We start from the raw sequence: 27,847 nt of genomic DNA on the forward strand, positions 1-27,847 counted from the left end.
AAACTAATTGTTGCCTTGATGAGCGCCGAACCGAAGCTGCTCTGTTCTTGATGCGGGTTTTCTGATTGTCGTGAGCAGCTTTGCAAGCCAACTCGAGCACTCCGACGGCCGAAACTCTATAATCGCTGTTAGGTATACTGGTGCTCCGGCACCAATCCGTTCGGCCTAGTTACCCTTGCGGAGCAATCAGTGAATGCGACCAACAGGGAACTGAAGACCTGCACGGTTCGAGTGAGACTTTACCTTTCCCTTAACTTGTCCTCCTTTGTTACGTCCACGATGCCGATGCCGTACAACCACACGGGTTTACGGTTTGAAAGAAAATAAGATATTTTTTTGGGGTCCGCGTGTTTTATACTCTAGCGGTACACACTCACAGGATAGAGACAAATCGGCAGACTCAGCCAGAGGGGCGAGTCCAACGAGACGAACGAATGAGCGTTAAAAGGGAGCGATGGCAAAAAAATACATTCATTACGATTTGTTCGCTCGTTGGATTCACATGCAGGCTAAAAAGGGTCCTTTTCAGGATCACAAAATTATCTTCAATCTAAAGAGTTTATTGTTTTGTTATCACTCGATATCCCCATCTTGTTCGGCTAAACCTTCCTGTTTAGCGATTTGGTGCCACTCGCCACAGCTTTCACAGTTGGAAAATTTCTTCCCATCCAGCTTTGTGACATGTTGTTCAGTAAATTACATTCAATGCGACGTGCCGAAGCGCCACTCAGTGCCGGATTGGAGGTAATTTTAACCTGTAATTGAACATTTGCGATGACAGTGGTACAGTGTCGACTTTCAATGTGGGGTCATAATTTGGATCTCTATGTTTACAAAAATGTCCAACTAAATAAGTCACATTACATGTCCGTCCAATTAGCTAAATGTCGAACTAATTGTAGATTACTGTACTTTCAATCTGGAAACAATTTAAGAATTGGTGAAAATTGAATAATCAGGAAAGTCCCCAACTATCAATAAGCTCAGAACAACTGCCAAATTCACATACTCATCAAATCCTGGCAAACAAATTATGAAAACATCAATTTGTGTTTTATTATTATTTTGGATAATGTTTTAGAAAGCATTGAACTTTATTTCCTAAACTCTTTTTTGGAAGGTTTAATGGCCCTGAAAAGCGCCTTGTTTTATGGAATGGTTCCAATTTAGAAAACTTAGTACTCGTGGTTTTGAAAAAAACCTTTTCGCCCTCGATGCCGCCTTGTTCTGGATTTGCCACCAAAGCAGTTTGTATAAAGAACAAACTTTTTTCTTCTGCTACCTGATGCCGTTTTGCAATTGCGTTTGCCACTCGCCACTCGCTGCAACTGCCTGTTGTCTTGATGTCCACCGAACCGAATGTGTTCTGTTCCGAATGCGGGTTTTCTTATCGTCGCGAGCAGCTTTGCCAGCTAACTCGATCACTTCGGCGGCCGAAACTATATAACGCCGGCTAGGTGGACTGGTGTACTGGTACTAACGCGCTCGGCCTAGCTACCCTTGCGGGGAACTCCAGATCAACACGGTTCGAGCGAGATTTTGCCTTTCCCTTCACTTTTCCTCCTTTACCATGTCCAGACATGGCTGCTTGGGTTGGTTTGTTGAAGTGTTTTGATGCGAACCGATGTGGTGTACGGTTTGAATGAGAATGATCGTTACGGCAGCGGAGCGGGGATTTGTAAGCTGGCTGGCTGGCTCGAGAATTACGCATGTGTGAGACTGCGACCAATGTTTCGTTCATTTTTTTCTTTTTCCTTTCCAATCGTGCTTCATTCTATTCCGCTGCTGCTCTGGTTGCCCGTTTTGGTCGGTACGATTTGAGGAGCACAAAATGGACCAATCAAAAATGGGCACATAGTGCATTTTGACAATGCTTGATATTTCACAATTATTCAATTATTTATCTCAAGAAAAATGAAATGTTATTCGTTATGATAGATGCGTAGATATATTTCCTATCAATTGATGCAAAAACCTTTGCGATCTATTGAGAAATGCTCGAGTTATAAGCGTTCCAAATCTTGCATTTTTTCCTACTTGTTCAGTGCCTAGATTTCCATTTCACCCCCTATATCTTCCGGTTAGACGTAGTCCTACGTCAAAAAAAATCTTATGAGATTTTTGCACCGCCTGCAAACAAAGTGTTTTTCATTGAAATAGAATACTCATTTGATACACAGAATTTAATTTTCATTAATAATTTGAATTTTAAAAACGTGTTCATTCTGCCTGAGAGCCAATTATTATTTTTGGCGCCCCCTAAACTGGTAAACAAAGCTCAATGCCGTCAACGCGAATATAACAGTTGAAAAGACGAGGGACAAATGAAACTAAACTGATGTCTTAACACGAAGAGCGAGAGACGGTCAGTTCATTTGAATCTTACAGCTCACACACTCTCTTCAATTCTACAGCTCTTTTCTCTCCTTCATCATCATCAAAGTGAGCTGAAGAGCTGTTTGATTTTTTTTGCGAGCTGTTCCGCGTCAACTCACTTCAAAGAGTCGATTCTTCGGAACAGCTCATGAGCGGATGGCACATCTCTATTCGGCATCGGACTGTTGAGCAATCCAGTTCACTTTGCTTTCGCTGCGCTTCGATCTAAAGGAGCGTCCACATTATGCCGAATGATGCCGATCGCGGTATATTCGGTTCGTTATGTAATGTGGACGCCCCATCGGGTGCATGAAGCCGAAGCCCCATCGGATGCACGAAGCCGTCACGAACACACGAAGCACAATGTCGTCAACAGCGTTGCCAATGTTCCAGTTTAAACTGGATTCTTCCAGTCTTTTTTCCTCGATCCAATTAAACAGTTGAACCCTGCAATCTTCCAGTTTCTTCAAATATTGTCCAGTTTTATCCAGTTTTTTTATATGGTGGCTTCATTTTACCAAGTTTTAATAAAATATATTCATTATGCATAAACATTCTCCCTCACCCTTCCTATTCCTTGGCCAATTTTGTGTTTTGACATTTTTCGTGCTACAATGTCTTTGAGTTTATATAAGTAATATATGTTCTAGGTCCTCCAAAACATTCTGAAGTTCAGGCCAATTGATCCACAATGTTCATAACAAAATAAAAAAATACCCAAAATTCATAGAGGCTGCGTGCTATGCTGGCTTTATGTTTATATAACGTCTTAGCATCAGACGTGATAGGTCCTCCAAATCATTCTAAAGCTCAGAAGATCATAGTGTCAATGTGCTCCATATTTTTAATTGAAAAAATATGGAATATGGAAACCTTCTTCCTTCCGTTTACATCCGTTTACATCAATCGACCATTTGACGAAATGAAAATCTGAAAATCTCATGTGTTACATCATGCGGGAAAGATTATTTTTAGGTATCCTTGAAGTGAAAACCTGTACAATTAATTGGATCGGCTATACTAATAATTATATAATAATTATTTATCGAATCTTTTCTTATCTTTTTCTACTTCTCGAAAATTAATCTTCACGGCGTTATTCATATCGTATACACTTTATAGAACTTCATCCGTGGCGGCGGAGAGTTATTAATAGGATACCTGGAAAGATAACCAGAGGAACTCTAAAACTAATCGAAACGGCGATATATCGAACTCTAATCTGGAAGGGGAGAGTTATCTTTTGGAAACCTGAGAGTCCGAGAGAACTTCTCTAGACACCTGAAGATATTATGCATCGCGCGTACGTTTTATAAGAATCTCATCGGGACGGAGGAGAGTTATTTTTTGATAACCTGAGAAGTTAACCGAGAGCTCCTTTAAATCCAATATTCTCGGCGATATTCAATCGCAACGGCGGAGAGTTATCTTTCTCTAGGTAGTAACCACGAATAGCAACTTACAACCGTTCTCCTTATGGGCTTTGGGATGTTCTTTTTCGGACTTGCTATAGAGATATATAGAGATATAGAAATCCGTCATTCGCGGGAGTTTTTTTTAATTTCATATTCTTCGTGAGTGCGAAAAAAATAGCTACGAAAATGGTCAAAAAACACTACAGAAATGGTAAAATTCGAGAAGGAAAAGAACAGAAAATTCAGGTTAGGTTTGATGCAGTGATCTATAACCAGAAACCGTGTACGTCAATTAATCTCATTGTCGAGCAAAATACGAGATTTTTTAAGTTTTATCCAAATAAAACCATATTTTTTATAGGTTTTAGAAGAAAAGATCCTCAAATAGTGTTTCACAGTAATGTTCGAGTGGAAAACGTTATTTTGATCTACTCGAATGGTTAATTCATGATTTATTTCGCTATTTTATGATCTACTATACGCTTTGAATGGAATACTATTTCTCGGACATTGGAATAAGTATAAAAAATGATTTTAGATAAATCAAAGCCGAACTTCTTAAAGCAAAACGATTTCACGGGATCCAGTTTTCTTCCAGTTTTTTGAAAAATATTATTGGCAACCCTGGTCGTCAACGCTAATTTACTTCGTTTTGTTTTGGTTCGACTTTCTCGAACCGGACCCACTTGTTTCGGGTTGGGTTCGGTTTGTTTCGAGTCGGTTTTCGGCACGGCTATTAAGAATGTTTATGTGGAAAATTTACACTTTTAAAAATGTGTTCCATTTCCGTCGATCGAGAGCACTACGGGGCAAAATGGGCTACCTTGCGGGGCAATATGACCATGTTAGTTGATTCAATCTTCTAAGCATATTTTCGCTAGGAATTAGCGTAACAAATTCATAAAAGAAAAGTTTATTCTATTTTGCAACTATCACGTATATTTCATTGAATTTCATCACATGAATAACAATGTGATCAAAGTGATTGGTCTGCAATTTTACGTTACACAAAGCAGGAACAGAGAATATCTGTGCAGTTATGTACCCACGAGTGGCATCGATAGCATCGGTTCCATCCATCGCCGTACGTAGAGGAACTGATTCGTGTCCCACTGTATCAACATAGGGTGTCCTGTGGAAGATTCTAGAATCGTTATTCCGTGTTCAGCACCCAGTACTCTGCTGAAGTTATGGCGCTCATCTGCCTTTTTCCCCACATTGCTAGGATTTTGGAATTTTTGGTCTGCAGCTGTTGAAGGAAGATAATGATCATTAGTTCATTTGCTTCCCCTATTGATAAAAGATATTTACTGAAATCACTGATGTCTCATCGACGTTGAATTATCTTTCTGGTGGAATGTTGTATTTCCTCTCTACGTCCTCCAGTAAATCGTAGAATTTCCCGACTGCAACGCAATTGAATCCTTGTGCCCTGGCGACGAAGGTTGCTTCCTGTGTCCGAAGTGAGATTAGTAGGTGGCACTTTTGATAGGTCGAGAAATACCATTTCTTCCGGCTGGATTTCATTCGTCGTTACACCGTAGAACCGTTTCTTCCATAGAGAGAATATAATCTACAAGCTCTTTCTCTCGCTTCGTCGTAAAAAAAAACTAAATGATCCGAGCAGCTGGAGCTGCACAGGATCTGCGCAACGTAAATAACGTTTAAGTTTTTCTCGCTGGACACAATGCACTAAGGCTGCATGTCGCACTGACGTACCACTCTTCACTGCTTCGATTGCCACTTCCAAGCTGGTCTGTGACCACTTTTTCGATCGGATGTATTGTAGTGTAGTAAGCCATGACTCAATATAGGAAAATAAAATTTTCATTCCGTTAGTTACCGTCAAAAATCAAGTCGATTTTTCACTCGAAGCTACAATAGGTTATGGGCCTATTCATCGTTTTTTTTTTTTTGAAGCTTTGAAGATTCGAAATGGCAACGTCAAGAATTGGAAGTTTGGGAAATCAAGATTCGAGATCACACGGTGCTTCAAGCCTACCTGGAATCGAGCGATTGTACGGACGGGAAAATTGGGCGACATGGAAGTTCGCCGTCAAGACTTACCTCGAACTTGAAGACCTCTGGGAGGCCGTCAAGCCCGAGAAGAACGAGGATGGAACTTTCAAAGCTATCGACCCTGTCAAGAATCGAAAAGCGAGAGCGAAGATTATTCTTCTGTTGGAACCAACGAATTACGTTCATGTAGAGGAAGCGACGACTGCAAAGCAAGTCTGGGATAATCTGGAGAAAGCGTTTGAAGACTCCGGACTCACTAGGCGAGTAGGACTTCTGCGGAAACTAGTGAAGACAGACCTGGGAAGCTGTGCGTCGATGTCTGAATACGTCAACGAAGTGATTTCGACGGCTCACCAACTCAACGGGATTGGATTCAAAATTTCGGATGAGTGGATTGGCGCGTTGCTGCTGTGTGGTCTTCCTGACGAGTACAGACTAAAGATTATGGCTCTGGAAAACTCTGGAAGCCCTGTAACAGTAGATGCGATCAAGACAAAGCTACTGCTGGAGCTGCAGGTACCAATGTCGGATGCGGCACTACTGGCAAGAGGTAAGCGTGGAGGATTCAACAAGCAGCAGAAACCGGCCAATCAACCGAAGACGGAATCAAAGGGTCCGAAATGCAGGAAACGCAAGAAATTCGGGCACATCGCAAAGGATTGCAGTAGCAAGAAGGAAGAAGCTTTCTGTGTCGTCTTGTCATCGATCGAGTCCAATAGCAACACCGATTGGTTTTTCGATTCCGGAGCAACGGTTCACATGACTCATAACAAGGTACTATTGAAGGAGTTGAAGCCATCAAATGGTAGCGTAGTTGCAGCGAACAAGGCTGAGATGAGCATCGAAGCAATCGGCAAAACCATTTTGCGACCGAGCTGCCGTGACAGAAGCACTAGTCTTCAAGTCAACGACGTGCGGTATATTCCGCAGCTATCTGTGAACCTCCTTTCTGTCAACAAAATTGTAAAGAACGGGTACAGTATGATTTTCGACAATGAAGGTTGTAGGGTGCTGAACGCGAGTGGCGATGTCGTGGCAACAGGCAGCCACACTAATGACACATGTTCCAGTTGGATCAACATAATGGTGGAACGGCATTAGCGTGCATCGCAACAGTATCTATGGATATCTGGCATCGACGGATGGGTCACCTGAACTCGGCGGGACTGAAGAAACTTGCGGATGGACTGGTTGATGGCGTGCTACTGAGCAACAAGGCTGGGAATGATTGCAGTGTTTGTACGATGGGAAAGCATAGCCGTCATCCATTCAATAAGAAAGGTTCCCGTGCATTGGAGCTGTTGGAGGTTGTTCATTCGGACATCTGCGGCCCGATGGAGGTCAAATCGATCGGAGGAAGCAGGTATTACATCGTGTTTGTGGATGACAAGTCCAGACGGATGTTTGTATATTTTTTGCGATCGAAGTCGGAGGGCGAAGTTCTGGATATGTTTCGGAGATTCCACGTGATGGCTGAGCGGCAAACTGGACACAAGTTGAAGATTATCCGGACCGACAATGGATTGGAGTACACCAACCAGAAGTTTTCTGAATATTTAGCGAAGTTCGGAATACGTCATCAAACCACGAATAGCTATACTCCGGAACAGAATGGACTAGCTGAGAGGGCGAATCGGTCAATCGTCGAACGTGCGAGGTGTATGCTTTTCGAAGCAAGACTGGAGAAATCTTTCTGGGCAGAAGCTGTGTCGACGGCAGTGTACCTCCTGAATCGTTCACCAACGCGAGGTCACAATATCACACCTGAGGAGCTTTGGAGCGGAAAGAAACCGGAATTATCGCACATCAGGATCTTCGGAACCCAAGCCATGGTTCATGTTGCGAAACCGAAACGACGCAAGTGGGATGAGAAATCGGAAGCTAGCATCCTGATTGGATTTGATGAAGACACCAAGGGTTACCGTCTATTCGATCTGAAGACCAGGAAGATCGTCAAGAGCCGGGATGTTCGATTCATCAACGAAGGGACAATGCATGGTCGTGAATCAGAAGTGAATCGAGGAAGTACTCGCTCGATGGTCAGGCTGGATGTCGAGGATTATGTGTCGTTATCGCCAGAAGTTACGGAAGGGACGAGTGCAGCGGCTGAAGCAGTCCCGGCTGTTACCGAGAGCGACTTCGAAGACGACGAATATGAAGAAGTATTAAGCAACATTAGCAGTAGCTCGACAGATACCATGATTGATGTGACTGTGCTCCCTCCGCGCCAAGTTTCATATCCGTCTGGGTCACTGGCGTTGAGGCGAAGCGGTCGGGAGCACCATCTTCCAGGCAAGTATGATCAATTTGTAGTTTCGACCAAAGGCTTGCTCCGTCCCCACTCTTCACAGATAACCCAACCCGATGTCGTGCAATCAAAAAAACCCGATGCCGTGCAAGACGCGCAACCCGATGATGAGCAAGTTGCGAAGCCAATTGTATCGAGCCAGTTCAGCGGAATGACGACTCAGCAAATCGACGAAGCGAACGACATCTCAAGTGATCCTGTTACACCACAAGAAGCGATGTCGCGTTCTGATGCCGAGAAATGGAAAGCAGCCATGCAGGAGGAGTACGATGCGCTGATCAGCAACGGTACCTGGAACCTGGCAGAACTACCAAAAGGTAGGAAGGCAATAAAATGAAAATGGTTGTTCAAGACTAAGCGTGATTCAAGCCGAAATGTGAACAGATACAAGGCGAAGTTGGTGATTAAAGGTTTTTCGCAGCGAAAGGGGGTAGATTATGATGAAACGTACTCCCCCGTCATACGCCACAGTTCGCTGCGATACCTGTTCGCGGTGGCATCAAGGTACGATTTGCGAATCCAGCAGATGGACGCCGTCACCGCTTTCCTCCAAGGAGACCTGGAAGAAGTGATCTATATGGAGCAGCTCCCGATGTTTGAGAATCCCCAGAATCGTTCGTTGGTGTGCTGCTTGAACAAGGCGTTGTACGGACTCAAGCAATCTAGTCGAGTCTGGAACAACAAGCTGGACTCGATGCTGAAGAAGTTTGGCCTTACACAGGCGAACTACGACCCCTGCGTTTATTATCATATCGATGGCCAGCAGATGATATTTGTGGCAGTATACGTCGATGACGTGATGATTTTTTCGAACATTGACGACTGGATCAAGCGTGTCAAGGTGTTCTTGAATGAAAACTTCCGAATGAAGGACTTGGGTGAAGCTAAGAGTTGCCTAGAAATTCGGATAAGCCGGACCGAGGATACTATTGCGTTGGATCAGGAAGCCTACATTGAAACAATGCTGGCCAAATTCAACATGGCACACTGTAAACCAGTCAAGACCTCGATGACTGACAAGCTGAGCAAGGAGATGTCACCAAAAACCCCTGGCGAGACGAACCAGATGACCAACATCTCGTATCAGGAAGCAGTCGGTAGTCTGATGTATTTGGCCCAATGTACCCGACCGGACATTTAATTTGCCGTGAACCAGCTGAGCCGATATAATTCCAATCCAGGAATGCAGCACTGGAGTGCTGTAAAGCATCTGTTCCGGTACCTCCGTGGAACCGCAAAAGTGAAGCTGACGTACAGGAAGGATGCTAATGACGAAGTCGTAGGATACAGCGATGCGGACTGGGCAGCAAATTTGGACGACAGAAAATTGACGAGCGGTTACATATTCAAGCTACAGGGTGCGGCGATTTCCTGGTGCTGTAAGCGGCAGCCTACGATTGCGTTGTCAACATGTGAAGCTGAATGCATGGCCCTATCAGCAGCAGTTCAGGAAGCCTCGTGGTGGAGAGGATTGATTTCGCAGTTTCAAGAAATTGGCCCTATCAAGATTCTATGTGACAATCAAAGTACCATCGCTGTTGGTAAAGCTGGCGGATATAACCCTAGAACGAAACATATCGATATTAGGCATCATTATATTCGAGATGCGCTGGAGAGAGAAATGGTCAACATCGATTACGTCAGTAGTGAAGATCAACTCGCTGATGGGCTCACGAAACCGTTAACCCTCATTAAACTGAACCGGAATCGCGAAGGCATAGGATTAATTGCTTAAGGAGGAGTATTGCAGTGTAGTAAGCCATGACTCAATATAGGAAAATAAAATTTTCATTCCGTCAGGTTAGAGACGAATAAACTCTCAGAGTTTAAAGTCTCTCTAATTCATTACCATTACCATTACCATTCCGTTAGTTACCGTCAAACAATCAAGTCGATTTTTCACTCGAAGCTACAATAGGATGTTTTGGTATAATTCCGCACCATGATTCACCAGATAGCTATTTTCAGTTATGTCTACAGATTTTGAGATTATGTTGAAAAAATGTCTGGTCATACTGCCCCAAGCAGGACCATTACGCCCCGTACATTTACGCTCAATAAAAATGAACTGATCTTCTACATGAAACGGCCATGCAGCGCAATGTATCAGTGGAAATGTTCAGAAATAATACCTGTACGAATTGATATAAAGAGCAGAGTCCTTAGAGGCGAATGAACTGCAAAGTTTAAAGCCTCTTAAAAACAAAGAAAGAAAGAAAGAGCAGAGTCATAAGTTTTCGGTATGAAGTGTACAGAGCTTATTTTGTTAACTGCTTTTCTAATATGGTTTTTGTGATAATTAGTCAGTGTGAAATTTCTTTCAATATATTCAAAAAACAATTGAATTTTAATACGGTTTTCACGGAGATACTTAATGAGAGTATTTCTAACGCAATTGTTGGAAAATAAGTGTTATTGGTTAAATAACAATCCCAAACGAAGAGTGGCCCATTTCGCCCCGCCTGATCATATTGCCCCTATCTACTATTCCAAACGTTTATTTTTTGTCAGAAACATTGAAAAGATTGAATTATAAAAATAAGCCCATCACGGCGATAACTTTTCTTGTCTTTGACTGTTCTGAAAAAAAAATACTAGAAATCTCCTGAAAAAGATTGCCATTGCATTTCCCATCCCACAAGAGGAAGTCAGGCAAGTGTGCTGATGAACTTCATTCGCCATTTTATGACCAAACATACACTCACCTTAGATCCTCATCCCATTTTTCAGCCCATATACAATCTGGAGTAGCCTCGATTTGACCAAACAGGAAACATTCAACGTCGAACGGGTGATATTATCACGCTGGTAATTTCACTTGAGTACCCCACGCACGCGTTGTGTGTCGTAATGCTACGGCATCTAGAGTGAATGGATAACTGATTAAATGAACGCACAATCGTACGTTATGTCATTCCACAGACGAAAATTACCTGACTATCAAATATAGCTCCAAACAATGTGATACATCACTGGCGTTATGAAATCACACGCGAAACCCACGGCAACGGTGCGGCCTGCTTTATACTGCTTTATACGCTTTTGCCTCTTTTTATTTTTCATATTTTAATCAATAAATTAGGAGTTGAGATTATTTGCAAGGTCTGCGGGGTTGTTTGTAGTGGTATTAGCGTTATTAGTAGTGGTATTATTAACAATAGCACTCGTCGATGTGTTGTTGTTATTTTGCTTGTGTTGCTGCTCCTTGATATTCTTCTTCGAAGCGGTTTCGGAATGTTGCTCGCCTTTCCACAGCCCATCGGTGGAATCGTCCGAGTCGTCAAACTGGCTCTTCCACTGGGAGGCCAACGTGAGGGCCCCCTGGTACTTGGGGGTCTGATGCTGACTGGCATTGTCGTCGTCAATGATGGCGTGCTGTGTGATGGAAAAGTCCCGACAGCTCTTGTCATCCGCCACGCTCCTGTACTTGGCCGATTGGGTGGCGAACGAGCGTAAGCTTTTGCCTCCCAAATGCAACGATTGCCGATTGGTCAGGGAGCTCTGCAGTGGTGCACTGTCGGCTCCCCTTCCGCCGGTTCCGGTTCCGGTCTGGTTGTCGACTGGCGTACAGCTGACCTCGTCCGCTTCCGTCTTCAATTTCGCTTTCGCCTCCGACAGATTGATGTCGTTCGCCTGCGAGTGCTGATGCAAACTATCGATCGAGGACGCAAAATCTTTGATGTTCACCGGTGGTGCCGTCAGGATTCGCAACCGGCTGCCACCGTGTTTCGACGGTTTGTTCACATCCGTGTGGGCCCGGACGAGTGGGATCTCCGGCTGCAAAATGAAATTGTGATTATGTGATTATGTTAGTGTCAAAGAGGGAGTGGAGATATATCCTACCTTCGCTTTAGGTGCCTCCTGGCTGACGATCAGAGCATCCTTGAAAGCTTGCTGCAGTCGTGGATCCAGCGGATCCCCAGTGAACTTCTCATTGTTTGCTTGGCCCGGGTTGGCCGCACTCGGCGGTTTAGCATTTGTCAGTGCATTTTGCGGCTTGATGGACTCAATCGGTTCGGTGTGCATTACCTTCACCGAGTCTGGAATCGCTTTTCGTTTCTCCTGTAAACGAACAAAAAAAAAGAAGGCCATCCGTAATGATGATTATGGATGTATTGTCACGAGTTACTACCTCTGCTAATTCAATATCTTTATGTTTCTTAACTAATTCACTCTTTGGTACGGCTGCGTTTACTACTTTGGCTTCTCCGCCGGCATGGTCGGCGGTGTTCTCCTCCGTCTTCTCCCAGTCGAATGGGTCCGTCTCCTTTACGCCACGTCGCTTCATACAGCGCTCGAATAGGGTCACTAACATCTGAAATGAATACCGATGAAAATGCTCATGATGAGAGTCAAAGAAAGAATTAAGTTGACATACTGCATAGTCCGGCTTATCAGCGTAGTTAAGCGATTGAATGTGATCTAAGAAGTACTTGAAATCTGAAGGCAAGTGCTTGAGTAGCAAACGATGATCGTATTTTTCCTTTAATAATCCAACCTAGGAATAGAAGAAAAAACGAATCGAATGAGTTCACACTGAGGGTTTCACTGCGAACGGGTCACCCACTTGCTCCTTATCCTTAATTTTACGCCACGGAAGCTGGCCAGTAACAAACTCAACAAGCATATAGAACAAAGACCACAGATCGTCCTGTCGACCCATTTCTCGATTTTTGTGCGCGTTCAACGAAGCATATCTGAAAATATAGAGATTGGGTTCCCAAATTAAAATCAATGTAGACCAGCTATACTCAAACTACGACCCGTGAGCCGAACGTTGCCCGGCGGGCTTTTCTGGTTGGCCCTGATGTTATTTCAGTTTAAACTATCTTGTATATGTAATAATAACAGAAACCTCTAAAAATAATCACCTTTTTTGTTTTTATTAAATACAAATAGCAAATTCAACGTTCGTTCTCTGGACAATGTGAATCAAGAGAATAACGCAATTTAAGCTCCACCCCTTCTCAATTTATTGAGTATAAACAATTTTGCGATTTCACAACATTTACGACGGCAGCAAGGTTTTCCAAATGTCCTTCTCAAGGCTCAGAGTTTAGTTAAGTTTCCCAAATTGGCCCTTTTCAAGGCTAGTAGTACTCCCGTGGCCGAGTGGTTAGCGTCACACCTAACATGCCGGGGGTTCGGGTTCGATTCCCGTTCTGGTCGGGGAAATTTTTCGTCAAATAAATTTCCTCCGATTTGCACTGTGGTCATGCGTATTCTAGAGCTTGCCACTCAGAGTTCAAGTTATTTGGCATAGAAATCTCAACTAAGTACTAATAAAAATGACGCAAGTAATACTACGTTGAGATGGCGAAGTTCCTCTAGGAACATGAGTGCCAATTAAGAAGAAGAAGCCTCTACAATTCAAATCATAGTCATCATTATCCAAGTCACATTCTCGCTGCAGCTAGCAGACAGCTCGATGATCAATGAAATTATAGAGCAGGAGATACCAACAAGAAGAAAAAGGAGAAATATGAACACAAAATATCCGATTTGGTTTAATCAAAGCGTAAAGAATCTAAAAAATAAAAAACAGAAGGCACATAAATTTTATAAGAAATACAAATCTGACGCTAATCTCCAAAAATATTTGAACATTTGCGAACAGCTCAACTCAACTGTTAAAAGCGCTTTTGAAGATTACAGCTTCAAAACAGAGTCGGACATGAAATCTAACCCGAAAAGTTTCTTTAATTACATAAAAACAAAATTAAAAAGCAATGGTTCTCCATCACGCATGCACCTTGACGATACCGTGGGGAATGACCCAGAAAAAATTTGCAACCTCTTTGCAACATTTTTTCAAGAAGTTTATATTGTAACAGCTGAGGAGGATCGAGATCGTGACTTCTTTGCATTTCTTCCAGAATTTCCATGTGATGTTGGAGTCAGAAAACTAACTTACATTGAAATGTTTGACGCATTAAATAAGCTCGATGTCTCGAAAGGGCCAGGTCCTGACGTAATTCCACCGGTTTTTATAAAAAATTTGGCATCTGAATTAACTCATCCACTTTTATGGCTTTTCAATACGTCATTGGAATCAGAAAGGTTCCCAAAAATATGGAAAAACTCTTTTCTTGTACCAATATTCAAATCCGGTAATAGATCCGATGTAAGAAATTATCGTGGAGTAGCAATTATTTCTTGCATTCCAAAACTCTTTGAAGCCATAATAAACCAAAAACTTTTTCAACAACTAAAGACACGAATTACGAATAAGCAACACGGTTTTTTCAAAGGACGATCAACAACAACAAATTTGCTGGAATTTGTCACATTCACTTTGAATGCAATGGATAATGGTAATCAAGTTGAAGCTCTATACACTGACTTTAGTAAGGCTTTCGATCGTGTTGATATACCTTTACTCCTTCTTAAACTTCAAAAAATAGGGATAGAAGTCAAGCTATTGAAATGGCTAGAATCATATTTGACTGACCGCACCCAAATGGTAAGATTTAATGGGGAAATTTCAAAAGCAATATTTGTTACATCCGGAGTTCCTCAAGGCTCTCATTTGGGGCCACTTTTGTTCATTTTATTTGTTAATGACGTTTGCGTTTTTCTTAACAGAGTTAAGGCACTTATTTACGCAGATGATATGAAACTGTATATGGAAATAAAGAATGAAGAAGACTCTCAAACATTCAAAAATGAAGTTGACATAGTTTATAATTGGTGCACTAAGAGTTTATTACAGCTCAATGTTAGGAAATGCACTTTGATTACTTTTACAAGAAGAAGAACACCATTGAACAATGGTGTTATACTGGGTAATCAACCCATCAGTAGATGTCAACGAGTAAGAGATTTAGGTGCGATCTTAGATTCGAAACTAACCTTCGTGGATCATTATAATACAATCATCCATAGAGCAAATAATATGTTGAACTTCATTAAACGCTTTAGTTACCATTTCCACGATCCGTACACAATAAAAACATTGTATATTACATACGTCAGATCAATTCTCGAATTCTCGAAATTCCGCAGCAATGCCTTTTACACAATGTAATACGTATACTCAACATGAAAACAAACATCATTTGTTCGAAAACATTTGAGCAATTAAAAAAAAAGTTTTCAAATAAAGGGTGTGTCACATCAAATTGCATCACGGAAAAAACGCTGTAGAAATTCGCCCAGTAGAACGATCCTTTTGAAAATTTTAGACAGTAAAATAAAAACTATTAAACAACTTTTGGCATTTTCTTTTTATTCATACTTCGAGCCCAAGCCCGTATGCTCGCACCTTCCTCTTTACCCCGTCCATAAGGTTCTGTACAACGTCAGGTTGTAGTTTTTTTTTAACAGAAATCCATTTTCTCTTGAAGTCCGCCTCCGATTTGACAACTTTTGGGTTCTTCCGGAGGGCCTGCTTCTTAATCGCCCAATATTTCTTTATTGAGCGAAGCTCCGGCGCGTTGGGCAGGTTCATTTCCTTTGGCACGAAGGTGACCCCGTTGGCTTCGTATCACTCCAACACGTCCTTTGAATAGTGGCACGAAGCGAGATCCGTCCAGAAGATGGTCGGGCCCTCGTGCTGCTTCAATAGTGGTTCTTAAGGTAAACCTGCCCGTTTACCGTGCCGGTCATCACGAAGGGGGCGCTCCGCTTTCCGCAAGAGCAGATCGCTTGCCACACCATGTGCTTTTTGGCAAACTTGGATAGTTTCTGCTGGCGAATCTCCTCCGGAACGCTGAATTTGTCCTCTGCGGAGAAGAACAACAGGCCCGGCAGCTGACGAAAGTCCGCTTTGACGTAGGTTTCGTCGTCCATTACCAGGCAATGCGGCTTCGTCAGCATTTCGGTGTACAGCTTCCGTGCTCGCGTCTTCCCTACCATGTTTTGCCTTTCGTCGCGGTTAGGAGCCTTCTGAACCTTGTATGTACGCAGGCCCTCCCGCTGCTTGGTCCGCTGGACGAATGAACTTGACAAACTCAGCTTATTGGCGACATCCCGGACCGAACTTCTCGGATCACGTCTAAACTGCTTAACTACGCGCTTGTGATCTTTTTCACTGACGGAGCATCCATTTTTGCCGTTCTTCACCTTCCGGTCGATGGTTAGGTTCTCGAAGTATCGTTTTAGTACTCTGCTGACCGTGGATTGGACGATTCCCAGCATCTTACCGATGTCCCGATGTGACAACTCCGGATTCTCGAAATGAGTGCACAGGATTAATTCACGACGCTCTTTTTCGTTCGACGACATTTTTCCAAATTTACGAAAAATTGACAGTGAAGCATGGCCAACGTGATCTATACACTCTTATCTGATTATAAGCGAAAGCTGAAGATATAATTCCTAAAAATAAAATTTCTACAGCGTTTTTTCCGTGATGCAATTTGATGTGACACACCCTTTAATCACAGTTTGAACGCATAACTGACGTTGTCCCATACAGCTTCATACATCCTTCAAAATTTTTTCTACGTGCTTATCATTTGTTGGTGTAAGCGAAAATATTTGAGACTTACTTTTTTGTATTGATTATTTTTACAATAATCAATACAAAAATTAACAGACCATGTTTATCGTACGTTATCAATAGTTCAACAAACTAAATGTCGTTCTGAGTTGTAGCTGTCATAGACTGGTACCAAATTCAGAGCATCTATTCCTTAAATTTAATGAAATTTCTTCCAAACTTATTTATTTTTGTTCGACAACCACTGAAAACTTCCATCGGAGACGTTTTGATTATTAATGTAAATGTAAAAAATATAATTAAATACTAATACTAGAGACAAAGCACTCTAGAGCTTACGTAAGCTATGCATTTGTTCGCATATTTCAAGCTATCAAACTGCAAAATGCCTAACGCATATGTCAAGCTATGCATTTGTTCGCAATTTCCCCAGGAACCTTGGTTTTGATGGCTATGTTGGGGAAACCGTAGTCGGGTCAATCAAAACGGGGCAGTTAGGGTGTTTCGATAGCGATTGACATTTCACAGTTATTGAAACTGCTTCAATTGCTTATCTCAGTAAAAATAAGATGCGTAGAAATATTACCTATCAATTAATGCAAACATTCCTATCTATTAAGAAATAATCGAGTTATAAGCATTCGAAATCTTTCATTTTTTTCCTGCATTTTCTGTGCATATTTCAATTAGACGTGCAAACATGAGCAGTGTGATGCGACACGAATAATTGGACATTTTTATAAACACCCTTTGTGCATGTTTCTACAACACGATACATTTTTAGCAGTGTTCTCAACGATTTTCTAATCATTTTACTAGATTATGAATTTTGCACACTTTTCTAATGGTTATTTGAAGATTTTCAATGATTTTCCTGTTTTAACTTGTTTTCACATTGTGTTGGGTTATTTGAAGATTTTCAATGATTTTCCTGTTTTAACTTGTTTTCACATTGTGTTGCATTTGTTGACAGGACCAATTACTGATCACAATCGCCTCTAATGCGACACTAAGATGTGCCTCGGTATATCCAATTAGGGGAAAATCACTGTACAGAGCAATAGAGCAACGCCAAATCGTCCGGCCGCTGATCCGACCCTTTCCGAATACTGTTAAAAAATCTTACATAAAAATGGAATTCAATATTTACAATTTTTATATTTCAAAACACTCTTTAATATTCAACATAGTTTGGCGTATCGTATCGGGCTCACCAAAATGAAGATATATATTTTTGAAAATTTATGAAATTTCAACACTTTGTGAAATTGTAACCATTTAAGAAAAGTAATATGAAAAATGAAATCTATAAGCGATTCAACATGAAAAATATATATCATTTTATTCGAGGACTAACCTAGAATACCGGTGTTTTGAGATATAAAAGTTTTTAATATTAAATTCAATTTTTGAGTAAGATTTTTTAACAGTATATTTTGAATGTTATTTTTCCTAAATAGTTAATTGATTTCCCAATTTTGATCAGACATCAAGATTTTGAGTCACGATTTTTTGAAAGAAAGATCAACGAAAAGGGCATATTCACCTTTTCGAAAATCAGTTGTAATTTAAATTACATTAACTTAATTTTAAACATTAACGGGTGTTAAATAAAAAATGAGAATTTTTTCAGTACCTTTCAGTAACTCAAATAAAGAGCGTAAAATTTTCTTTCTCTAAGAAAATTGCTTTTTGGGCTCCCTAGAAACAGTAGGCGTGTTTGGTTTTGCTAGTTTGAATTTAGTCAAAGCAAAGATGGCGTCGAAACAGCACGTGCTCCGCGAACGCATTTTACGGTTCTACGAAACGCATTTCCAGCAAGGAAAAAAGTTCATGGTGGCACATTTTAAGGAAGAAAATGTACCTGTCAGTACGGTGTATCGTATCCTGGGTTCCCTGAACGTAGAGCGGAAGGTCGGAAGTGGTCGTCCGGTGACGATAAGGACGAAGCAGAGGAAGACATCGTTAAAGAATCTGTTTGACAACAAGGACGCAACCAGCCTGCGTGACGCCGGTCGGAAATATGGCTGCTCCCACGTATTGGTCCATCGGACCCTCAAGATGGAAGGAATCGTCTGCAGGAAGAAGACGAGGTCGCCGGAGTACACGGAGGGGCAGATTGAGACGGTTAAATGACAGTGTCGGTGGATGACCAAAAAATACCGCGGGGCGTCTTTCGTTCTGGACGACGAAAGCTATTTTCCGCTGTCCAAAACGCATATTCCAGGAAATGATAATTACTACTCCAGCGACAAGTCATCCACACCGCCTGAAGTGAAATACAAGTTCAAGCACAAGTTTGAAAATAAGGTTGTTGTAGAAACGTATATCGTTGAGAAAAAGATACCGTTCGTGCCGAAAGATCGTAACCCAACAAACTTGCCTCAGTGCCGCCCAATAGAGGATTTCTTTGGCTCACTCAGTGCCCTAGTGTATAAAAACAATTGGAGGGCCAAGGACACGAAGCAACTGACTACAAGAATCCGGAATTGTATCCGGAAAATGGACGTAAGTGCCGTACACAAGCGTCAGTCACGCGGTGAATTTCATTTGAAAGTGTTGTTAAACGTATATTGGAACGTTATGAACCACTCCGAGTTTTTTTGGTTTTTCAAGTAGGTAAGAACTACGTAAGATCTGTGACGGGGTAAACGTAACGATTATTTATTTAACTTTCTTGTCGTATGCTCCAAGCATGGTGAACAGTATTAACTGATTATTTCAAAGTAAAATTCTGGAACTACTTACTGTGCATTCGAGCATATCAAGATTATTCAGGACATTTTTGGATAACTATTTTAAGGAAGACTATATGAAAAATATAACCAATCTGAACAACGTACAGTTCTATCAGGAAACTTATGTCGGTTTTTGATAATGTTTATGTAGGTGTCGCGACTGAAATGTTGATCAACAAATATTTGTCCGTATCAGTGCTGAAAATATTCACGTTCACGACATTCAAATTCGGCGGATTTATGCCTTCCTTGTATTGATAACCTACTGCTCAAGCGAGAGTCGATAAATATGGAACAACACTATCAATGAACCCCAGTGGAATGAACATCAACATCAGCTTGCCATGAAATTCACTTTTCATTTGCATCTTCCTTTTCGCCATGGTATTCGTAAGGTCGAAAATGAAGATCATTGCGTGTTAGTGAGAATCAGAGCATAAAATTCAACGTCACCAATTGAGAGTGAAATCGATTAATGGCCATCCTTTAGGCAATTCATCACACAAAATTCTCGTTTTGGCGACATCGGCAATGGAATGTATAGAATAACTCTTGCTACGTTTTATGAATCTACTCACGATTGCCCGGAAATGGCATACACCACCATTTATATGTGCAATGGGTGACACGTTTTCAATACAAATTCACTGCGAGCGATGAAGATGAACTTAACGTTCGTGATAATCACCTGAAATTGTTCATGCTGTTTTCGATCAATATACCAGACACGCGTCTCGACTCTTGTGTTATACTCATTATGGCAGATAGGGTGTTGAGTTTCAACAGAAGAAAATTCATCCGATACTGGGAAAAATCTAATTCCTTCATTCGTAAATAAATTTTGATAATTTGTGGCACTGGTCCGTATGTAAAATTTCAGACAACGCCGTAGCTGAATTGAAGACCAATTCGATTAGTTTTTACATTGCACTCTGCACTGCACTCTGCAAACAAGTTCTAAAATGATTTAATTTCAATAATCCTTTGATCATCAACATCAAATTGATCCAAAATGATCCAATAATGTCACAGAAAGGAAGTGTATGACAATTGTTCCCATTCCAAAAAGTCTTCCGAATGTTTGCGATTGAAATTATATTCAGGATAACGATCACGAATTTAGGAAGATCCGAAACCAGGATTTTACTGAGTTCTCTGTGAACGAACGCAAGGATGCTTCTGTCTTTTGGGGTATAATTTTGTCACTGAAAAGAAATGAAGATAATTTTGCTTTTCCCAAAAACATTTCTGATTCTGCCGCATTCCTCGTCAATCGTTGAACGATCGTTTTCAGAATACCATTTGAACAGAACAAAACTAAGGAATAGAACAGGAACAAAATCTATGCGGGAAATTCTAGCTTCCAAGAATTATATAGACATGGATAAAGCACAGTCAAGATTAGGTAGAATGACGCAAAAAGATAAAACAAAAATATAATGTGAAAATGTATGATCACAAACCGAAGCGACCCCAAGCCGCCGAGGTGCGCCATCCGTGTCGGCCGCCGACCCGCCATCGGAAGTGGCGGTATCTCGCAAACAAACCTGTTTCCACCGATTGTCGGTTAGTTTGAAACAGAAGAGACCATCCTTCACTGAGGTAAGCGAGCGTCGGACTGCATACGTTTGCCCGGTTAATTTTTGCTTTCAAATTTGTTTGCTTGTGAGAGCTCCGCGGGTCCTCCCGGTTGCGTCACATCGGCGGCTTGAGGCCGCGTCGGTTCCATGTACTCGTTAGATGAGGATTTCGCCCCCATTACATTAGCCTCAGAATATTTTTTTTCAGAAGTACCAGAGCTACATACAGACACTGTCACTGTATATCCTCATTTTTATTGCTAATATAAACAAAATTGAGAAAAAATTAAAAAATCAATTTTTTTTTTAAATTCCCAGCTTTTCCCAGTTTTCCCAATTTGGTAGGTATCTCTGCTCGCACTCGATTTTCTCCTCCCATTCAGATATCGACCATAAACTATGAACACTTTTGGTCCTAGATTCCGCTTGAGATGTGAACTAGCCCCAGCACATGCCACAGTAAAGCTGTATCTAAATAAAAGCAGTGTATGTCTTTATTCCGAAATTCTAGGTAATCTTCCATATCCGCACTGGCGCGAAAATTTCCCGTACATGGCAGACAGCTTCTTTATCGTTGCACACTTTGATACAGAGGGCTTTCTCTTCTTCGAGGGTGCGTAGTGGATGTGAACGGAATTGCACTGCTATTTTGCAATATCTTCCATTCTTTCCATCCATCCTAGAGAATTCCCGAATCGATTGATATACAAATCATCAAAATTCGTTCATAGTGAAAATGGTTACAAACAGTAATTTTATTTCTTAAAAACGTGACTTGTTTTCTTAATGAAAGACGTAGTCCTACGTCAATAAAAATGGATCGCCCAATGTAAGCGCAAAACTCGAGGAAGGAATCGTTCGATTTCAGCTGTCTTTGTTTTACTATATTTTCTGTATCAAACATCTATTCCATGTATTCGGAGAAACATGTTACTTGCAAGCGATTATAATGACAAGTTTTCGTAGAAGTACTAGGAAATTTATAGTAAAAGGAAATTATACAGGGTCAAAAGGTAATTGTTGAGGCGATTGCTCTAGCCATCAATTCCAGAGATGGTTTGCCTCCATTGGAGGAGTATAACTTCATTTCTCGTTTGATCTATGACAGCGCGGTTCGCGCTCAAACGAAACCCATCCCAGGCTCCACTATTCGTCGAAGGCCTCCCAATCCATGGTGGGATAGCCAATGTTCCAAGCTTTATCAGGATAAATCGAACGCATTTAAAGCTTTTCGAAAACGTGGAACCCCTGAAAATTTTCAAACGTATTTAGCCCTTGAGAATCAGTTCAAAAATTTGATCAAAGGGAAAAAACGTGCTAATTGGCGAAATTTCGTGGGAGGTTTGTCACGAGAAACGTCAATGAAAAGATTATGGAAAGTGGCTCGAAACATGAGAAATCGCTCTTCAACGAATGAAAGCGAGGAATATTCACATCGATGGATTTTGAATTTTGCACGGAAGGTTTGTCCCGATTCCGTTCCCGTACAAAAAATTGTTCGAGATATTTTACAAGATAGGTGCGATCTTGATTCCGAGTTTTCGATGGTAGAATTCTCTCTTGCTCTCCTTTCATGTAACAATTCTGCTCCGGGATCGGATAGAATTAAGTTCAACTTGCTGAAAAACCTCCCTGATGTGGCGGAACATCGCTTGTTGAATTTATTCAATCGGTTTCTGGAGCATAATGTTGTTCCAGATGATTGGAGACAAGTGCGGATTATAGCTATTCAAAAACCCGGAAAACCCGCGTCCGACTTCAATTCGTACCGCCCAATAGCAATGCTGTCTTGTATACGGAAATTGTTGGAGAAAATGATCTTGTTTCGCCTTGATCGATGGGTTGAAACGAATGGCCTACTCTCAGATACACAATATGGGTTCCGCAGGGGCAAGGGGACGAATGATTGTCTTGCGTTGCTTTCTTCAGAAATTCAAATGGCTTACGCCGAAAAAAAAACAAATGGCTTCAGTATTCTTGGACATAAAGGGGGCCTTTGATTCTGTTTCAATAGAGGTTTTGTCAGACAAATTACACTCTCGGGGTCTACCGCCTCTATTGAATAATATGTTATATAACTTGCTTTGTGAGAAACATTTGAATTTTTCTCACGGAGATTCGACAGTAAGTCGGGCCTCCCCCAGGGCTCATGTTTAAGCCCCCTTTTGTACAACTTCTATGTAAGCGACATTGACAATTGCCTTACACAAAATTGCAGCCTAAGACAACTTGCAGATGATGGAGTAGTGTCTGTCGTAGGATCAAAAGAATCCGACCTTCAAGAACCCTTACAAGATACTTTGAACAATTTTTCAACCTGGGCCATTGGGCTAGGGATCGAATTCTCCACGGAGAAAACAGAGATGGTGGTTTTTTCTAGGAAGCATAGACCAGCAAAACCAAAGCTTCAACTTTTGGGTAAACCGATCACTCATGCTATGTCATTCAAGTATCTTGGGGTCTGGTTCGACTCCAAATGTACTTGGGGGGCCCATATTAGGTATCTGAGTAAAAAATGCCAACAAAGAATAAACTTTCTCCGTACAATTATCGGCACCTGGTGGGGAGCCCATCCAGAAGATCTTATAATGTTGTATCGAACAACTATTCTCTCAGTGATGGAGTATGGCAGTTTCTGTTTTCAATCAGCTGCCAAAACACACCTCATTAAACTCGAGCGAATTCAGTATCTTTGTCTCCGTATCGCGTTGGGATGTATGCCCTCAACGCATACCATGAGCCTCGAGGTTTTGGCAGGCCTACTCCCACTAAAAGATCGCTTCAATTTATTATCTCTTCGGTTCTTCATCCGGTGTAAGGTCATGAACCCATTGGTGATCGGAAATTTTGAGCAGCTGATCGGGCTAAATTTTCATTCTGGATTCATGACTTCATATCATGAATTCATCTCCATGCAGCTTGATCCTTCTTCGTATATTCCCAACCGTGTTTGTTTTCCTGACTACATCAATTCCTCTGTACATTTTGATCTGTTTATGAAGGAGAAAATCCATGGAATTCCAGATTATCATCGATCGGGGATCGTTCCTACGATCTTCAATGCAAAATATGGGCGTATCAATTGTGATAATATGTACTTTACTGATGGGTCCTCTATGAATGAGTCCACAGGATTTGGAGTGTTCAACGAATTTTTTAGCACCTCCCACAGTCTTCAGAATCCTTGCTCAGTGTATATTGCTGAATTGGCAGCAATACACTGGGCGCTGGACAACGTCGCCTCACGACCTGTTGAACACTATTACATTGTAACGGATAGTCTTAGCTCTGTCGAAGCTATCCGTTCAGTGAGGCCGGAAAAGCACTCGCCGTACTTCCTTGAGAGAATACGAGAAATTTTGATTGCTTTAACCAGACGCTGTTATGTCATTACCTTTGTCTGGGTCCCCTCACATTGCTCAATTCCGGGTAATGAGAGGGCTGACTCATTGGCAAAGGTAGGTGCAATTGAAGGCGATATTTATCAGCGTCAAATCGCCTTCAATGAATTTTATTCTTTAGTCCGTAAAAATACCATCGTTAACTGGCAACGTAAGTGGAACGAAGATGAATTGGGTCGGTGGCTTCACTCGATTATCCCTAAGGTTAGCCTCAAACCATGGTTCAAAAGTCTGGACTTGAGTCGGGACTTTATTCGCACCTTCTCCCGACTCATGTCCAATCACTGTTCGTTAGATGCGCTACTCTTTCGTATTGATCTTGCCGACAACAATCTTTGTGTTTGTGGCCAAGGTTACCACGACATCGAACACGTTGTTTGGTCGTGCGAGGTGTATCTTGTTGCCAGATCGAATTTAGAAAACGCTCTTCGGGCCAGAGGAAGACAGCCTAATGTGCCGGTGAGAGATGTGTTGGCTCGGTTAGACCTTGATTACATGTCCCAAATATACGTCTTCTTAAAAGTTATCGATCTTCGTGTGTGATTGTCCTTATATCCTTATATTTTCCTTCTCCTTTTCCTTCGCGAGAAATCAAATCCCTTCTTACTAACAATAGAATAAGGTGAAATGTAAATACATGTTAGATATAAGATAGGCTTAAGAATTGAGTATGATGAATGTGAGTGCGAATGTGAGTGTGAACATTGTCAACATATCCTTATATCCCTTCCTTTTCCTGAAAAAAATGTCACCCTTCTAAACTCGAGCAAACCGCGAGTAATCGGTTCTCTACTTCATTAACACTAGAATTAATGAAAAATGATTATATATACTTGTAACAATACAGATAGGAGTTTGGCTCCTTTAAATTTATGTAACTGAGCCTGTAAAAATAAACGATTTAATAAAAAAAAAAAAAGTAATTAATCAATGAGGAGTTCTGCGGTTGAACCCACGATTCCCAGATTCAATTAGTAAGAAAACGTGAATGTTTGAAAGTATTCATATAAAAATCAATTTTGGGCGTGACAAAATTCGTCGGGTCAGCAACTAAGCTTATAGATGGCTCTTAATACAAATCCGAAGACTTACCTCACAGTACCACGGAAACCGGCGGCAGCCCTGGGACATCGTACCTCGCCGGTGCCGGTTGTATACTGTCTAGCTAAACCAAAATCCAACATGTAAATTTTACGATTATTGCACGGTAACCTTCCAATGGCAAAGTTGCTCTGCAAAGACATAAAAGAACAACCTTAGTAGGTGTGTTAGGCTGAATCGGTTCAGCCCGAAACTAACTGGCTTAATATCACGATGAAGAAACCCGACCGAGTGGATTGACTCGATCGATCTGAGTATCTGGAGGCCGATCCTCAGCGTGGTGCTGAGCGAGAAAGCCCCGCGGGCCTGAGATCGTCGCAGTTCGGCCAAATTTTTGCCCTGCAGCTGCATCACCACGTAGTTGAAGCGATCGTTTCGGCCGCACCCGATGAAGCGACAGATATGCTCTTTGCCTGCGGAAAAGATCGTTTGAAATGTCATCTTGAGATCGATATGATCACCTGGTGGACTCACCCTGCAGCTTCTTGAGTACGGCCACCTCCATTTTCAGCACCTGCTTGGGCTGGCGAGCGGATTCCACCTTGAGGGCGACCTGTTCCCGCGTGATCAAATCTTGGCCCTCATAGATCTCACCGAAACCACCGCCGCCTATTTTTTTCAGAACCTGAAAACAGAAACGTTGATTGGGTGGATCACAACCATGGAGCCCAACTCACCTTCCACCGCTCCTTGACCACGTGGCCAGCCTGCAGCAGGTCCTCCATCGTGTTGTCCGTAATTTTGGAGCCGTTCAGCTTGTCCGTGCGCTCAAAAACGGGTCGGGTGGTCTTGCTGAGATCGATGATTTGGCGACAGTTGAGTGTCAGGATTCGCCCGAGTTGTGGTCGGGGTTCTCCTCAACTACCTCAACCACCACCAGCGGCGTGCGGATGCTGCTGGTCGGCTTCAACTACCCCGACCCGAAACGAGGGAGGACGCGCGAAGGGCTACTGCCGGTGTTGACTGGCGATGGCTGTTAGCCGATAAAAGCTAGAACGCGTAGACGCTGAGAAGCGATTGATTGCTGCCGGTAGTGTCCGTTACGGTACGATGTCAAATGTTTGATGAGCAGCATTAGGTTTGAAGAATGGTGAAGACGAAAGAAGTGCTCTAGATGAACAACTGTGCGCGGTCCCGACTAGATTGGTCAATGAGGGGGTAGATGCGTTCTCGCAGAGAGTGTCCGACCGTGGGATCTGTTTTGTTTGTATTTTCTTTACTCGATAAAATGTTCAAATGTCATGGTCATTTGAATATCACACTTTTTGCTTAACTATGTCGTTGTACGTATGACTAGATTCGGTTTAGTACAGGTTGCGCTGCGAAGAGAAAAAAAAATTTAACAATTAAATTGGAGTAAACTTCGAAAAATAACAAATTTGTGTAGATCAACCTGATGCAGAATAATCAATTCGCTTCTTCAATCATCTCAGAATTTTCAAAATACCCATATTCTTTTTCTTATGAACGTGCTTTCAGAATAAGGATCTTTTCTTCGGAAATTCATAACTTGAAAATCCTTTCTTTGATTAAATTGTGGTCTTTGACAAAGTTGTTGGAGATTCAGTACACAGTACACAGCAAAATAGAACACATATAAAAAATGTTGAAAAAATAGATCAAAATAAAATCAATGTTTTGAAACAATTTTTTTTCCAAAAAGATTAGATTAGATTTTTCCCTTCTCAACAGATAAACACTAACCCATCGTTCCGGTTTTATAAAAAACTTACGAAATTATAATATTTTTTATATAATTTATACATAAAATAAATTCTACACATAGTTCCGCATTCAAATTTGTGTATCTTCGCTACATCTTTTCGGTAAATGATTTTTCTTGAGATATGATAAAAAGACATAAATTGATTCAAATTGGTGTGAGAACTTTTGATACTAGACATACTTAGAGCAAAACACAAATTCAAGTTAGTTAGGTACAAAAAAATAGATTCTACATCTGTTTCTAGATGAACAATCTTTCGGTAGCCATCATTCCGTTATTGATATGCGCACTTAAATCACTTAGAATAGAGAAAAACGGAACGAACATTAAGTTTAAGATAAATTTGCCACAAAAGAGATTCTACACAAAATTCTGTATATAATTCGACTAATAACGTTACACTTTGCACTGAAACTAATGAAAATTCTTCAAAAATTAACGCAACCTCAACTATGTGACTACGAAATATGTGAAAATGAGGTAAAACGAGTGATTTTAGTACAAAATAGTTTTCGAAGTTTCTTGACAGAAAGTGAAATTGGGGGTTTCAACAATCTTTTTTCGTCGGTTTAATAGTTTCCCGAGTATATGCTCCAATTGAATCTGATGAATAGCGTTCGACTCTTCAGTTGAATAAAATATTTTTTTTTTGCCCAAATTTAAAACAAAAGAGAAAGGCTCAGGGTAGATGACAGGTCAGGTGAATACTGTGAATGACAGGCGCGATTTGCAGCCAAAAA

At 41.4% G+C, this 27,847-nt stretch overlaps 1 protein-coding gene across 11 annotated transcripts in view; it reads right to left on the reverse strand.

Moving 5' to 3' along the window:
* LOC129761554 (tau-tubulin kinase homolog Asator) overlaps positions 1 to 27,847 on the reverse strand; it is a 96,023-nt gene that overhangs the window by 24,966 nt on the left and 43,210 nt on the right. For 9 of the 11 annotated variants that reach the window (XM_055759286.1, XM_055759284.1, XM_055759281.1 and 6 more), the window contains 9 exons: positions 26,059 to 26,700; positions 25,856 to 26,006; positions 25,580 to 25,794; positions 25,373 to 25,512; positions 12,686 to 12,815; positions 12,497 to 12,616; positions 12,251 to 12,433; positions 11,962 to 12,180; positions 11,071 to 11,895 (listed from right to left, as the gene is read on the reverse strand). In XM_055759286.1, the coding sequence (XP_055615261.1) occupies positions 11,197 to 11,895; positions 11,962 to 12,180; positions 12,251 to 12,433; positions 12,497 to 12,616; positions 12,686 to 12,815; positions 25,373 to 25,512; positions 25,580 to 25,794; positions 25,856 to 26,006; positions 26,059 to 26,106 (1,905 nt within the window). In that variant the 5' untranslated portion in view covers positions 26,107 to 26,700 and the 3' untranslated portion in view covers positions 11,071 to 11,196. Of the gene's footprint in view, positions 1 to 10,823; positions 10,981 to 11,051; positions 11,896 to 11,961; positions 12,181 to 12,250; positions 12,434 to 12,496; positions 12,617 to 12,685; positions 12,816 to 25,372; positions 25,513 to 25,579; positions 25,795 to 25,855; positions 26,007 to 26,058; positions 26,701 to 27,847 lie in introns of those variants that run through there. The other 2 variants (XR_008740456.1, XM_055759291.1) reach the window with 2 other exon arrangements.

Source organism: Toxorhynchites rutilus, chromosome 1 (assembly GCF_029784135.1).
Source record: "Toxorhynchites rutilus septentrionalis strain SRP chromosome 1, ASM2978413v1, whole genome shotgun sequence".
Lineage (NCBI taxonomy): Eukaryota > Metazoa > Arthropoda > Insecta > Diptera > Culicidae > Toxorhynchites > Toxorhynchites rutilus.